General features: G+C 36.5%; 2 protein-coding genes across 3 annotated transcripts; one reads left to right on the top strand and one right to left on the bottom strand.

Moving 5' to 3' along the window:
• Positions 1-2293: 2293 nt before the first annotated feature.
• LOC121953937 (prostaglandin reductase 2-like) lies at positions 2294-7008 on the bottom strand. The gene is made up of 8 exons (XM_042501220.1): positions 6408-7008; positions 6198-6316; positions 5813-6004; positions 5067-5237; positions 4233-4442; positions 3844-4053; positions 3697-3736; positions 2294-3599 (listed from the first exon to the last, which is right to left on the bottom strand). Exons 1-8 carry the CDS (start codon positions 6442-6444, stop codon positions 3535-3537), a joined length of 1044 nt encoding a protein of 347 aa, XP_042357154.1. The 5' UTR covers positions 6445-7008; the 3' UTR covers positions 2294-3534.
• On the top strand, positions 4048-11907 carry LOC121953938 (prostaglandin reductase 2-like). Of its 2 annotated transcripts, none has more exons than XM_042501222.1 (8): positions 4048-4078; positions 9104-9222; positions 9462-9653; positions 10232-10402; positions 10923-11132; positions 11301-11510; positions 11614-11653; positions 11751-11907. In XM_042501222.1, exons 2-8 carry the CDS (start codon positions 9220-9222, stop codon positions 11813-11815), a joined length of 891 nt encoding a protein of 296 aa, XP_042357156.1. In that variant the 5' UTR covers positions 4048-4078; positions 9104-9219; the 3' UTR covers positions 11816-11907. The 2 variants fall into 2 exon arrangements, with proteins under 2 accessions (XP_042357156.1, XP_042357155.1); XM_042501221.1 differs by lacking the exon at positions 4048-4078 and adding an exon at positions 8209-8386.
• The last annotated feature ends 482 nt before the right edge of the window (positions 11908-12389 follow it).

Raw genomic sequence — 12389 nt, 5'->3', positions numbered from 1 at the left:
ATAATGACCAAGTGTTTCAAAATGACTTAGTAATGAAAAAATGAGGCTTTCTTGAAATGACTTATGAGTTAGTATCTCAACGAAGCCTTCTCAAAGTAATAGAATTTTTTTCAAAAAAATGAATTAGTGATTAACTTATCGAAGTAGTTAGTATCTCAAAACATGATAGTACTGCAACATGAGAAACTTTCAAATAATGAGAAACTTTCTCAAAAAATGAGAAACTCAAATCATCATGACTTAGTTTCTTTAAATATTGAGAAGCTTTCTTACATTAATGACTTAGTGTCATAAAATGTAAAGCTTTCTCAAAATAATGGCAAGGTATGGCAACACCTATAATAATAATGACAATAATAATGACAATTTTACTCAAATGAATGGCTTAGTATCTCAATATACTGATTTATTAAAAAAAACAAAAATGAGTTAGTATCTTAAAATAATAATAATCAATAATCTATAAATAAAGTTCTCTAAAAAATGACTTAATATCTCAAGAGGACAAAGTAACTCAAATTAATGACTATATGTCTCAAAATGATGACATTAATGAGAAACATTCTCAAAATATTGACTTAATAATGAAAAACATTACGAAGTGATTATTTTGAGAATAGTAAGTGAGTCATTTTGAGAATGTTTTTTCAGTGTTGTTTGATATTAACTCCTTTTGAGAAACTAAGTTAAGATGCTAACTCATTTTTTGAAAAGCTTAACATTCATACTAAATCATTTCAAGATAGGTAAGTCATTATCTTTGAGACGCTAATTCATTTTTAAAGAAAAATATAAAGTAGTTTTTGGGTGTTTTTTTTTTTCAGACATTTCTCAATATAATGACTTACAGGATCTTTCTTTGGCATAAATGGACTTCCATATAAACTCTGTCTGTTGCACTCTAATGTAATCATTTCTAGTCAGTAACAGAGGTCGCCTGGATTCAACAAGAACAAACTGATCTAAAAGAAAAAGGCAAATACGGTGAAGACCACATTTATCAAGTCTTTTAATAGAAGCAATGTGCTATCAGAGTTACATCCTTTTCTGAAACCATACTCAGCATGAGTGCAGAATAAATTCTCAGTGCTGCGATAAGACAATTTAATATTAGAACAGCTGCTAGACACTGAGAAAATTAAATTGTGTGCACTCTTGCTGGCAATGGTTTAATAACTTTGTTTCTCTCCTCTCTGCGTAGACAAGTCTTTTTGTACGGGAGCACTACCACATGTATAATTCCACTGGTATTAAAAATTTATAGACTTTTGTTATTGGAGAGTTATTCTCTAATGACGCTCAGTACCTCTCATAAACTGTAATCTGTCCACATGGAGGCAGTATTGTGTTGCATTTCACTTCCACCCTCCAAAATATGCATGGAATTGTTTTATTTTATTATTTTGTTTTTGCAGGAAAAAAAAGCACCAAAACCATATCTTGATGAGACTGTTTTGGAGGTTTATAAATGCTCACTGATTATGTTTTACTATGAATCTGGTTGTGATTGTTCTGTATTGTTCGCTGATTCGACTGTTGACAAGAAAAACAGACGTGGACTCCACTATGTCTCTGAGAGGGAACATACTGTAAGTGATGTACTGGTGTTCACTTATTGACTTATTCTGCATCCCCTCCTACGTTAAACACTGAAGTATGTGAATGAAAAGATGATTTTACACCTGCCACATATTTTTCTCGTGACAACTGAAATTAGAGCCAACCACAATTTTATTTTATTAATGGTTTATAGTGCTGTGGAATAAAATGTTCATTACAGTAAATCATATTTTTTTTTGTGTTTGCATCAATGTCACATGATGTTAAAAAAGGAAGGGATTCAACAAGGACAAATTGCCGTTTTTGTGAATTTAAAAATGTTTTATCTTAGAGGTCTGAGAAAAGATGCCATAAAAAAAGTGAGTGAAGAAAATTATCAGAAACGTGAAAAAAGTTTTCGCGGAAAAACAAAAATTAGCTCTTATTTTTCTGAATTATTTTAGGAATATGAGAACAGCTTTCATGGAAAAAAATTTTTTTTGTTTACAAGAGTATCTCAGAATTATGAGAAAATATTTTTTTATTTTTATGGGGAAAAAAACTTCTATCCTTCAGTTAACAAGATTATCTCAGAATTTTGAAATTAATGAAAAACAAATCTGCTAATTTTTTGGAAATTAACAAGATTATTGTCTCAGAATTTCATGGGGAAAAAAAATCGACAAATTTTTCTGAATTAGTTCTGACAAAACTTTTTCGGACAAAAATCCTGCTCTTATTTTTTAATATAACAATTATTATCTCAGAATTTTTAAAAAATAAATGAAAAAAAAGCTCAAATTCCTGAATTGACAAGACTATAATCCAGTTCTTTGAGGAAAATGGCAAATTTTTATTTCCCATTGAAACTATTCGCAGAATTCTATACATTAATTTTGTTAATGGAGAAAAATAGATTTTTTTTACATTAAACTTTTCTCAGAATGCTGAGATAATTATCTTGTTAATTAAAAAAAACAGTTACATTTTTTCTGAAGTGAATGCATTTGCGCTTCTGTATGGTACCAGTGTTTTCTTATTTTCGCTCTTCTCTTTGGTAAGAGAAAATTTACGAGAGGTTGAGAGCACTCTTACCAAGATAAGAGAAAAAAAAACTTCTTACATCCACAAAATGTTGGTCAAACGCAATGAAACAGCCTCTTTATCTGAGGAACATTAAAAAACACCAAATAAAATCTAGATTATGTTTCAACATAGTTATTATGACTGGATTATTAAATTTGTGGACAAAAGAAACACTATCAATCCATTGATACCAATCAAGATTATAGCTTCGCAGTTTCTAAAATAGGACATAATTTTAATGATTTTTGATTTATTAAATTGATTTAAATTTTCTGCATTAAATACTTTTAAGTTTTCCTCGATTGTGCTTACATACTTTTATTTAAGTGACATTTTCAATGCAAATAGTAACAAGTATTATTTACAGTATTTTCACAGTGTGGTGGTCAATTGGCATTTACAGCATCACAAATGTTTTGCCAACACTTGTTTTTTGATTTTCCTGCAACACCAGTACTGACACTCAAAAATCACGTTGTTCAAATTTGCAGTAAACTACATGACTTCACTCCTGCAGAACTTCTTCTTACAGCCTTTTTTTGTGGCATTTTTTCCAGTTCTCGGGCATGTGCCAGAGTCTTTGCACACGACACCTGCTGTTATACAGTGTTTAGGGAGCGTTACCTGTGCTAATAGATGACTGGTGATTAAGTGGGATTATTCATTGAGTACACCTGGGTGAGAGCAGATTTGGATGGTTAAGAACGTTTGGTGCATCTGGAGAGAAATGTAAGAGAACATTGCTGCATGATGCTCATTGTGGGATTTTCACTCATGGTTTATAATTCAGTTAATCAATGCATTATTTTCCTAGAGTTCATTAAGTCTGTGTTAATGGCACTGACAGAAAAGACTGTAGGTTAATTTCCAAAGGCATCTGTGCAGTGAGAGCAGCTTCAGTGATTCTCTTCACTCTGATATCTTCACAACTTGCTTGCCGATGTTCCCGCCTTTCATCATGGAGCAAAATGCATCTGCAAGAAAATGAGAAGAATGATTCAACCTCTGCAAAGCTAAGAAATAAAAGAGTCATATCGTGGAGGAAAAATGCAAAAGTTTAAACGCACATACCGCCCATATTTTCAATTCCATTCACTATTGTTTCCAACACCTGCAGTGAAAGCAAATCACAAATAAATGATGCAAAGAGACAGACGGAAAAGAGGCGTTCTGCAAACAAACACAGTCAACCACACATCATCACCATTTCCTCCTCACCTTAATTTGACCTGATTTAACCCCCTGGCTGAGTTCATAGAGAGTGGTGTCGACTTTGTCCATGTAGTTAAGCACTGTGAATCGCTCCCGGGTGATGTTCTTCTTTTTCAGGGTTTCCTGCGTCTCCTCGCTCAGGGGCGGAGGATACGGCACGTCCTTGTTGTACTGTGACATCTGGCCACACAGGATCACATTACTGTCCTTGTTCATCTGGAGGAGAGAAGGAGGTCAAAGTGTAAGTTAAGACACAAAACACTCACTGTTATAGATGAACACCAGCTCTAAATCTGCACATTTTCAGAACAATTAGGGAACAGAAAAACTACTAACAACTTAAAATTCACATATTTTTCACCCTGATGAACCAAAAGACACAACTCAAACAGTACCTGTGCGATTACAGCATCACTGATTTCACCTCCCACGTTGTCAAAGTAAACATCGATCCCATCAGGGCAGCTCTCCTTCAGCTTTGAAGAAACGTCTTCTTGGCGGTAGTTGACGGCTGCAGAAAAGCCCAGGTCATCCACTAAAGCTCTGCACTTCTCATCAGAGCCGCAAATCCCAACAACCCTCACACAGCCCTGCAGCCTGCCGATCTGGAAACACAGAAACAGAGCAACATGATACACTCAGGCTTCTTTCTCTTTGTAATCTGAACTCTGTTTATGTTAGAGCCTGTGGCTGGTTAGATTAGATCTGCTAGTGTTGGTTTTGAAAGATAGTGCCCACCAACCATTGTGCTTAAATCCTTTTTATTACACGTAAAAAGTATCCAAAAAGTCTTTTAACTCAATCCAAGGAAAGTCAGTATATGAGCATGTACAACTTTGAAGGAATACTATGGAAGGTATCTGGTACTTTTTGTACACATGCATGACACAGATACCTAACAACTACAAAGAGATGCAAAATAACAACAAAAAAGAAGCAAAACAACCACAAAGTCTGTGCATGTTGCAATTGTGTGGTGGTCGGGCCTTTTGCATATCTGTGCCCAGGGGCCCACTGTCTCATACGCCGCATAGTATGTGTCATATACTTCTCATGGGTCACAAGTGATGCTCGAGAGGGATTACTTATGTACAAGTTGATTGTTTTGGTTTTTTTTTTTTTAAAGAAAATTCTGCATAGTATAAGAGCGCTGTTTTTGCATTTTGCAACAGTTGTGTGTGAAAAAACAAAGCCTGATTGGACTCAGATCTGCAATTTGCTGTAGCTACCTGTCCAGCCATGGAGCCACAGGCTCCGGCTGCGCCGCTCACCACCATGGTCTGATTGGCTCCTTTGGTCACGTGACCCTTCTCCCTGATGCCCAACAGTGCAGTGAGGCCTGTTAGACCAACTGCACCCAAATAGTAGGACACGTGTCCATCAACCAACCCTGGATCCACCTGAAACAGACAGAAGAGAAAATCACATTTGGTGTGAGCTGGTTTGAAGCAGGCCTGCTCTTCACATGCACATGACTTTAGGACGTTTGTCTGATTTTAGGACTTATCTTGGATTTTTGAACGTTCCTCAAATTTTAGGACATTTTTCTGATTCAGTGACGTTTCTCTGATTTTAGGATGGTTCTGAGATTGTAGTATATTTCTCAAATTTTAGGACATTCCACAGATTTTAGGACATTTAAAGGATTTTAGGACATTAGGGGTTCAGCGAGGACCTCTGCCTCCACTGGTACTTTTTTATAAGCAAGCTGTAATTTGCTGCTGTTTTATGCACGATGGAACCTTATGTATCATAAAAGCTCAAAAACAATTCCCAATGTGAATCACTTTATTTATATTGTGAAACAGAAAATTGTTGAGGGGCCACCTGTCACCCTCTTGAGGGCCAAATTTGACCCTTGGGCCGTAATTTGAGTATCACTGCTTTCGTGTATGCATGCAGGCAGCGTCCTTTTTGCAAGAGGAAATATGAACTATGGACTATATCATATGTTGACACACAGTAATATGACAACCTTCTGTAAGGCAATTCCTTTCATAACAGCATGGGTCTGCCAGGGCCAGTTAAAGGAAGTGACAACGTTTCCCTCACTGAAAGAGCTGCAGCGGCTCGACTCGACCACACCAACACCTCCACCGTCCACACACTCAGACAGCTGCCAGGGGGCTGCATAATCAACACCAGTGTCTTCATTCATTCTGCACCGCTGAGAAACAAACAAAGAAAACAGAAAGAGGGAGTGATGAGATAGGGAGGCTTTGCATGTGGCTTTATGCTTGAATCTTATAGTTAACATATGGGCTACTTTTTATAACATTTATCCTGGACAGTCTGAAAAATAATACGCATGAGCAGACACTTTAAGTTAAACTGTATGTCCATTCTGACTATATCAATACCATGTATGGATCGACTGAGAGCCAAAGTGTCCTAACAAGAACCTCCCCATCCTGCAGGTCAGATGTCAAACTTGTCTCCTCCAGACGGAAATTTTCAGGAACTGGCACCCCGTTATTGCCTGCGTATAAATAACGTTAGCCACGCGGTGACAATACTGTTGCAGCCTAGGACACACGAAAATAAGTTTTCTGTTATGAAAAGTTTCCAACCTGGTCGTGAGTTGAGGACGACTCTCTGCACCTGCATCCTCGAAAAGTGAAGTTAGCCTTGAAATCTACGCTAAGAGGTACTTGAATTAAAAAACAGACCTGGCAACGACCGTCAGGCTAAAGTCACAGTGTTAAAAAAGTGTGTGTAACACAAGAAAATGGCAAACAAACTACAAGCCCGGTTCTAGATCAAATATGTGTTTATACCGGACAGGTTCTTTGAGATGTTTGTAAGCTAACGTTAGCAGAAAGTCAATATGGGAAAGTGTCCTTCAGCGTAAAGCGAGAGAACTCCCTGCTGATAACTTCCGTCTTCGCTTGAATTCCGTTTGGCAGCTAAACCGATCTTATTTAGCTCTTAAAGTTTGTCACTTAGCATCTCATATATGATTCTGTAACTATTTAAAACATATGCGATCGCACAATTAGCTACTGACAGCCCTTTGTGACACCTACTATCGATATATCTGTAAATGTTTTATTTATTTATTTATATCCCTTTTCGGCAGGCAGCCGTTACACTTTGCACATGCGTAATATTACATCTGCCAAATGAATGTACCAGCTTATTATATTATCTAGAAATCGGGCATTTATTTATTTAAATAGATGTTTCATAATTATAATATAGACACATTTGTTTTGCATTTTGCATCTTTTATCCAATTTTACGAGTTGTTTCTTTATTATGATATACACACAAACTGTCCATACAAGGGGTACTTCTTTATTTTATTTCCTTTTTATATCTTCATTCTGTTTCTTTAATTCCCTCGTTTTTGTTTATGTTTACATTTATTTATAATGACAGTTTGCATCCTGCATTTTGCATCTTTTATCCTGAGGTATTTATACGATATAAGACATTATTTCCCCATTGTTCCGGTGTAGTGGGGGATAACTATCTTGGCTGATAGGTGGTCTTTTCAGAGATACCGTTGGGCTGTTAACCCCTGAGGCACCTGCAACAAATCAAAAAGTATCTCAGTAGGTCTACCTCAAAAAAAAGAAAGAAAAAAAAAAGACAAAGTATCTCAAAAATGATGAGTACTGTCGAAATAATGAATTGGTACCTCAAAATAATAGCTAGGTAGGTGATCTCAAAAATAATGACATACTCTCTTAATAATAACATATTAAATATTTATTATATTTACTCGAGCCTCGTTGAGTGACTGTGGGAAATGTGTGACCCTCCCTCTACCATAAATAGGCCTTAAACATAGTTGGTTGTTTATTTGTTTTTGTTTGTTTGTTTGTCTGTTTGTTTGTTTTCCTTTTTTTACACCAAATGTAAGTCTCTTAGAAAGTTGAACCAGTTGAAAAGTTGAAAAAACCCATAAATCCAATTTCAGAGCTTAAAAAAATCATTGAACATGCCTCCCCTATTTTGCACCACCCCCTTCCTCCACATAAATAATGAACAGTCCCTTTGAATCTCAAAATAAGAACAAGCTTTCTCAAAATAATTCAGAATAATGACTTAGTATCTCAAATGAATTAGGCTCACTTATTAAAGCAACATGATAAACTTTCTCAAAGTAAAAATGTATTATCTTAAAATTCAATGCGTTTACATAACACAACAGAGTGATCAACGGCCCCATGTTTACAGTAAATAAACTATTTGTTACATTTTTTCAGCCGTTGACTTTCTGTTAGCCAACAAACAACACACGAAACCTTTCCGTTACAAACACATATTTGATTTAGAGCAGGTTTTGTATTTTGTTTGCCATTTTCTCAGGTTGCACGCGTATAAAAGCCCGACTCTGGTTGCCAGGTGTCAGGTGTGAGCTCAGGTGTCAGGTGTGAACTCTGGTGTCAGGTGTGAACTCTGGTGTCAGGTGTGAACTCAGGTGTCAGGTGTGAACTCTGGTATCAGGTATTAATTCAGCTGTAACTCTGCCAAGATCTCCAGGCTAACGTCATTTTTTCAAGGATGCAGGTGAAGAGAGTCGTCCTCAACTCCCGCCCAGGTAGGAAACTTTGTATAACAGATGTTGACTTTTTTTTTCTGGTGTGGTTTACTTAAATTACTTATTTATTCCACTTATTATTCCACATCTACGTTCTCTGTTTATTCTCTTCTACTGTGAAATAAGGATTTCAGTGACAATAATTATTTGTAACACTGTCTAACTGTGCAATAATTTTACTGCAATAATTGCTGCAATACTGTGTGCAATTATTCAACTGAGCAATATTCTTAAGTATCCTAAATTATTCTGTATATACACTCTTATTCTGTGTTATATATTCTCAATCTACTATGTGTATATTGTGTTGTACACTGTAGCATAATGCGCTTTTTTTTTTTTTTAAATCTAAACCATAACATTATAGTTTTTCTATTGTAATGTAGCATAAGGCACATATTTCGTAATTCTGTAATTATACACGTTTACATTTTAGCATATTATACGTATTTTACAGCTTTAAATTTTAACATATGGCGTGAAATTTAAGCATAGTACACATTTTTATTTTATATTTTTACTGATACACATTTTTATTTTTTTATTTTTACTAATGCACATTTTTTGTTTTATTTTATTGTTATTATAATTTATTTGTGTATTTATTTTTACTTCAAAAACTTTTTTTTTTTCAATTCTATTATTCTCTATGCTTGGCAGCAACTGTATGAATCACATTAATTACTAAAGTATTTCTGTTTCTTAATAAACATAAAGGTAAAAATGGGGAGCCAGTCCCTGAAAATTTCCGTGTGGAGGAGTCAACTCTGGCCACTGACCTGAGCGATGGGGAGGTGCTTGTTCGGACGCTTTGGCTCTCAGTCGACCCTTACATGGTACTGACACAGCCAGAATGGAAATGCATTTTAAGTTATAATATCTGCTCATGCATATTAAGATTTCAGACTTTCTGCTATAAATAGATTTAACAAAACAAAATAATTTCAGTAAAGAAACCAGATTCTTCATGTTACTGTTATGTCACAGCTAGTTCATATGTGAATTAAAGTCAAGCATAAAACCACACGCAAAGCCTCCTTTCTGGATCACTAAACTCTCTGTTTTTGTTTCTCAGCGGTGCAGAATGAATGAAGACACCGGTGTGGAGTATGAGACACCCTGGCAGCTGTCTGAGCGTGTGGACGGTGGCGGTCTCGGTGTGATCGAGTCCAGCCGCTGCAGCTCTTGCAGTAAGGGAGATTTTGTCACTTCATTCGTCTGGCCGTGGCAGACCCATGCTGTTATGAAAGAAGGAGACTTGCAGAAGGTGAGTCAAATTACTGTATCAACATAATCCATACCATAAAACTTTAATTAACAGCCCGAGCTGTTATTTACTTAAGTCACAGAACTCAACAGGCTTATATTTGGGACAGGTGTCCACATGGGACAGGCTTTATGATTCCTTTCATGCAAAACTTGAATGGAAATGGGAAGGAAAAAGAATAAAATTCATTTATTTGACCTTTTGAAACCTGGGAAAATCGGCTTTATTTCATTCAAAAACATAGGAAGAAAGTAATGAGCAACAAAAGAAGAAACGACCCAGAGGTCAGCAAGAAATCTGTGAAAAGTACCTGAAGCATGCTCACATTGGCAAAAATTTAAATATACACATAAACTTTATGCGTGATAAGTTTAACTCCAGTGGGTTGCCAACGACTCAGTTTTATGACCTGCCTCTAACTGAGACAGGCCTTTATCTGTCAAAATCACCCACCTTATAAAAGGAATAAGGCTTTTATTTGAAGTTTTATGGTTTAAAAAGCATGCAGAAAACATTTTCTGACTGCTGCAAATGCTTTTATCAACACCAAATGTGATTTTCCCTTCTGTCTGTTTCAGGTGGAGCCAGAGTTGGTTGATGGACACTTGTCCTACTATCTGGGTGCAGTTGGTCTCACAGGCCTCACTGCACTGTTGGGCATCAGGGAGAAGGGTCACGTGACCAAAGGAGCCAATCAGACGATGGTGGTGAGCGCCGCGGCCGGGGCCTGCGGCTCCATGGCTGGACAGGTAACTAAAGCTTTGATGTCTCACAAACAGCCGTAGCTGTATAAGATACTGACAAAATATATGAAAACAGTATTCTTAAACTGATACTATGCAGGATTTTCTTTAAAAAAAGTATGTATAGACTTATTTAAAAGAAGAAGTTTATGCCACATGGGCAGATTATGAGACAATGAGCTTCAGGGCGCACCGCCACCTCTTTATAGGAGTAAGACAAGCTTTTTGAAAGAAATCAGGCCAGTTTGCTCAAGTTTCAAAGGGTTAAAGTTGTAGGGTTTCTACATGATTACTCTCTCGTGAATTGAGTTTTCTTGAATTGAGTTTGAATTTTTGTAATTTCATGTGGGTGTGAATGCAAGAAAGATAAAGGCAGGATGGTTGATGGGAACTATAACTTTTATTTCACAAACCGCACTCAGGGCGGCAGATCTAATCTAACCAACCACAGACTCGTAAACAGAGTTCAGATTACAAAGAGAAAGAAGCCTGATTGTGTCATGTCGCTCTGTTTCTGTGTTTCCAGATCGGCAGGCTGGAGGGCTGTGTGAAGGTCGTTGGGATTTGCGGCTCTGATGAGAAGTGCAAAGCTTTAGTGGATGACCTGGGCTTTTCTGCAGCCGTCAACTACAACCACGAGGACGCCATTGCAAAGCTGAAGGAGAGCTGCCCTGATGGGATCGATGTTTACTTTGACAACGTGGGAGGTGAAATCAGTGATGCTGTAATCGCACAGGTACTGTTTGAGTTGTGTCTTTTGGTTCATCAGGCTGGAAAATATGTGAATTTTAAGTTGTTAGTAGTTTTTTTGTTCCCTAATTGTTCTGAAAATGTGCAGATTTACATCTATAACAGTGAGTGTTTTGTGTCTTAACTCACACTTTGACCTCCTTCTCTCTTCCAGATGAACAAGGACAGTTATGTGATCGTTTGTGGGCAGATCTCACAGTACAACAAGGACGTGCCGAATCCTCCGCCCCTGAGCGAGGAGACGCAGGAAACCCTGAAAAAGAAGAACATCACCCGGGAGCAATTCTTTTCGCTTAATTACATGGACAGAGTAGAAGAGACCCTTTATGAACTCAGCCAGGGGGTTAAATCAGGTGACATTAAGGTGAGGAGGAAATGATGACGATGTGCAGTTGACTGTGTTTTGCAGGATGTCTCTTCTCCGTCTTTTTGCATCACTTAATTGTGTTTCTACTTTCTCCCTGCAGGCGCTGGAAACTGTCGCGAATGGTATTGAAAATATGGGAGGTACGTGCGTTTAAACTTTTGCATTTTTCCTCCACGATATGACTCTTTTATTTCTTAGCTTTGCAGAGGTTGAATCATTCTTCTCATTTTCTTGCAGATGCATTTTGCTCCATGATGAAAGGCGGGAACATCGGCAAGCAAGTTGTGAAGATATCAGAGTGAAAAAAATTGAGAAATTAACCTACAGTCTTTTCTGTTGCTGCCGTTAACAAGAACTCATTGAATGTTTGAATGATTTTGCATTGATTATCTAATTCCAGTCACTTATAATCATTAACCATGAGTGAAAAATCACATTGTTCTTTGAAACTGTGTTCTGGAGAAAAAATAGATTAAATTTAAAATGTGCTTAGAAGTTTGATTAGTCTTTTAATGCGTATTGATTTCCGATTTTGAAGATTGATGCAGCAGTTAAACCTCAAATCGACTTGCTTTCTTTCAAAAACGTGGAAGGAAGGAAATGAGCAACTTAACAAGAAATGATCCAAAAATTTGAAAAAGTAACATTTAAATTAACGAGAAAAAAAGTTAAAAAAAACAAAACAAAAACAACAAAAATAAACAAGGAAAAGATATGAAAGAGTTCAAAAATTAAAAATATATTTATTCTGTTCATTTTACAAGAATATCTCATTATAATAATCATAAATATTGTTTCTCAAATGCTGTCCCCTTTTTCATATTTTTCTGATATTTATTTCTCTCCCATCTCCTTTTAAACATTATTTTTCAGGTT

This window comes from Plectropomus leopardus, chromosome 14 (genome assembly GCF_008729295.1).
Source record: "Plectropomus leopardus isolate mb chromosome 14, YSFRI_Pleo_2.0, whole genome shotgun sequence".
In the NCBI taxonomy this organism is placed as follows: domain Eukaryota; kingdom Metazoa; phylum Chordata; class Actinopteri; order Perciformes; family Serranidae; genus Plectropomus; species Plectropomus leopardus.
The sequence above is the reverse complement of the archived record's forward strand: the minus strand, read 5'-3'. Positions and strand labels throughout refer to the sequence as shown.

Coding starts and splice junctions, on each gene's coding strand:
- LOC121953937 (XM_042501220.1), bottom strand. CDS start 6,444: ATGCAGGTGCAGAGAGTCGTCCTCAACTCACGACCAG. Junction 6,005..6,197: donor TCTCAGTCGATCCATACATG/GTATTGATATAG, acceptor TTTGTTTCTCAG/CGGTGCAGAATGAATGAAGA. Junction 4,054..4,232: donor GTGATGCTGTAATCGCACAG/GTACTGTTTGAG, acceptor TCTCTCCTCCAG/ATGAACAAGGACAGTAATGT.
- LOC121953938 (XM_042501221.1), top strand. CDS start 8,350: ATGCAGGTGAAGAGAGTCGTCCTCAACTCCCGCCCAG. Junction 9,654..10,231: donor AAGAAGGAGACTTGCAGAAG/GTGAGTCAAATT, acceptor TGTCTGTTTCAG/GTGGAGCCAGAGTTGGTTGA. Junction 10,403..10,922: donor GCGGCTCCATGGCTGGACAG/GTAACTAAAGCT, acceptor CTGTGTTTCCAG/ATCGGCAGGCTGGAGGGCTG.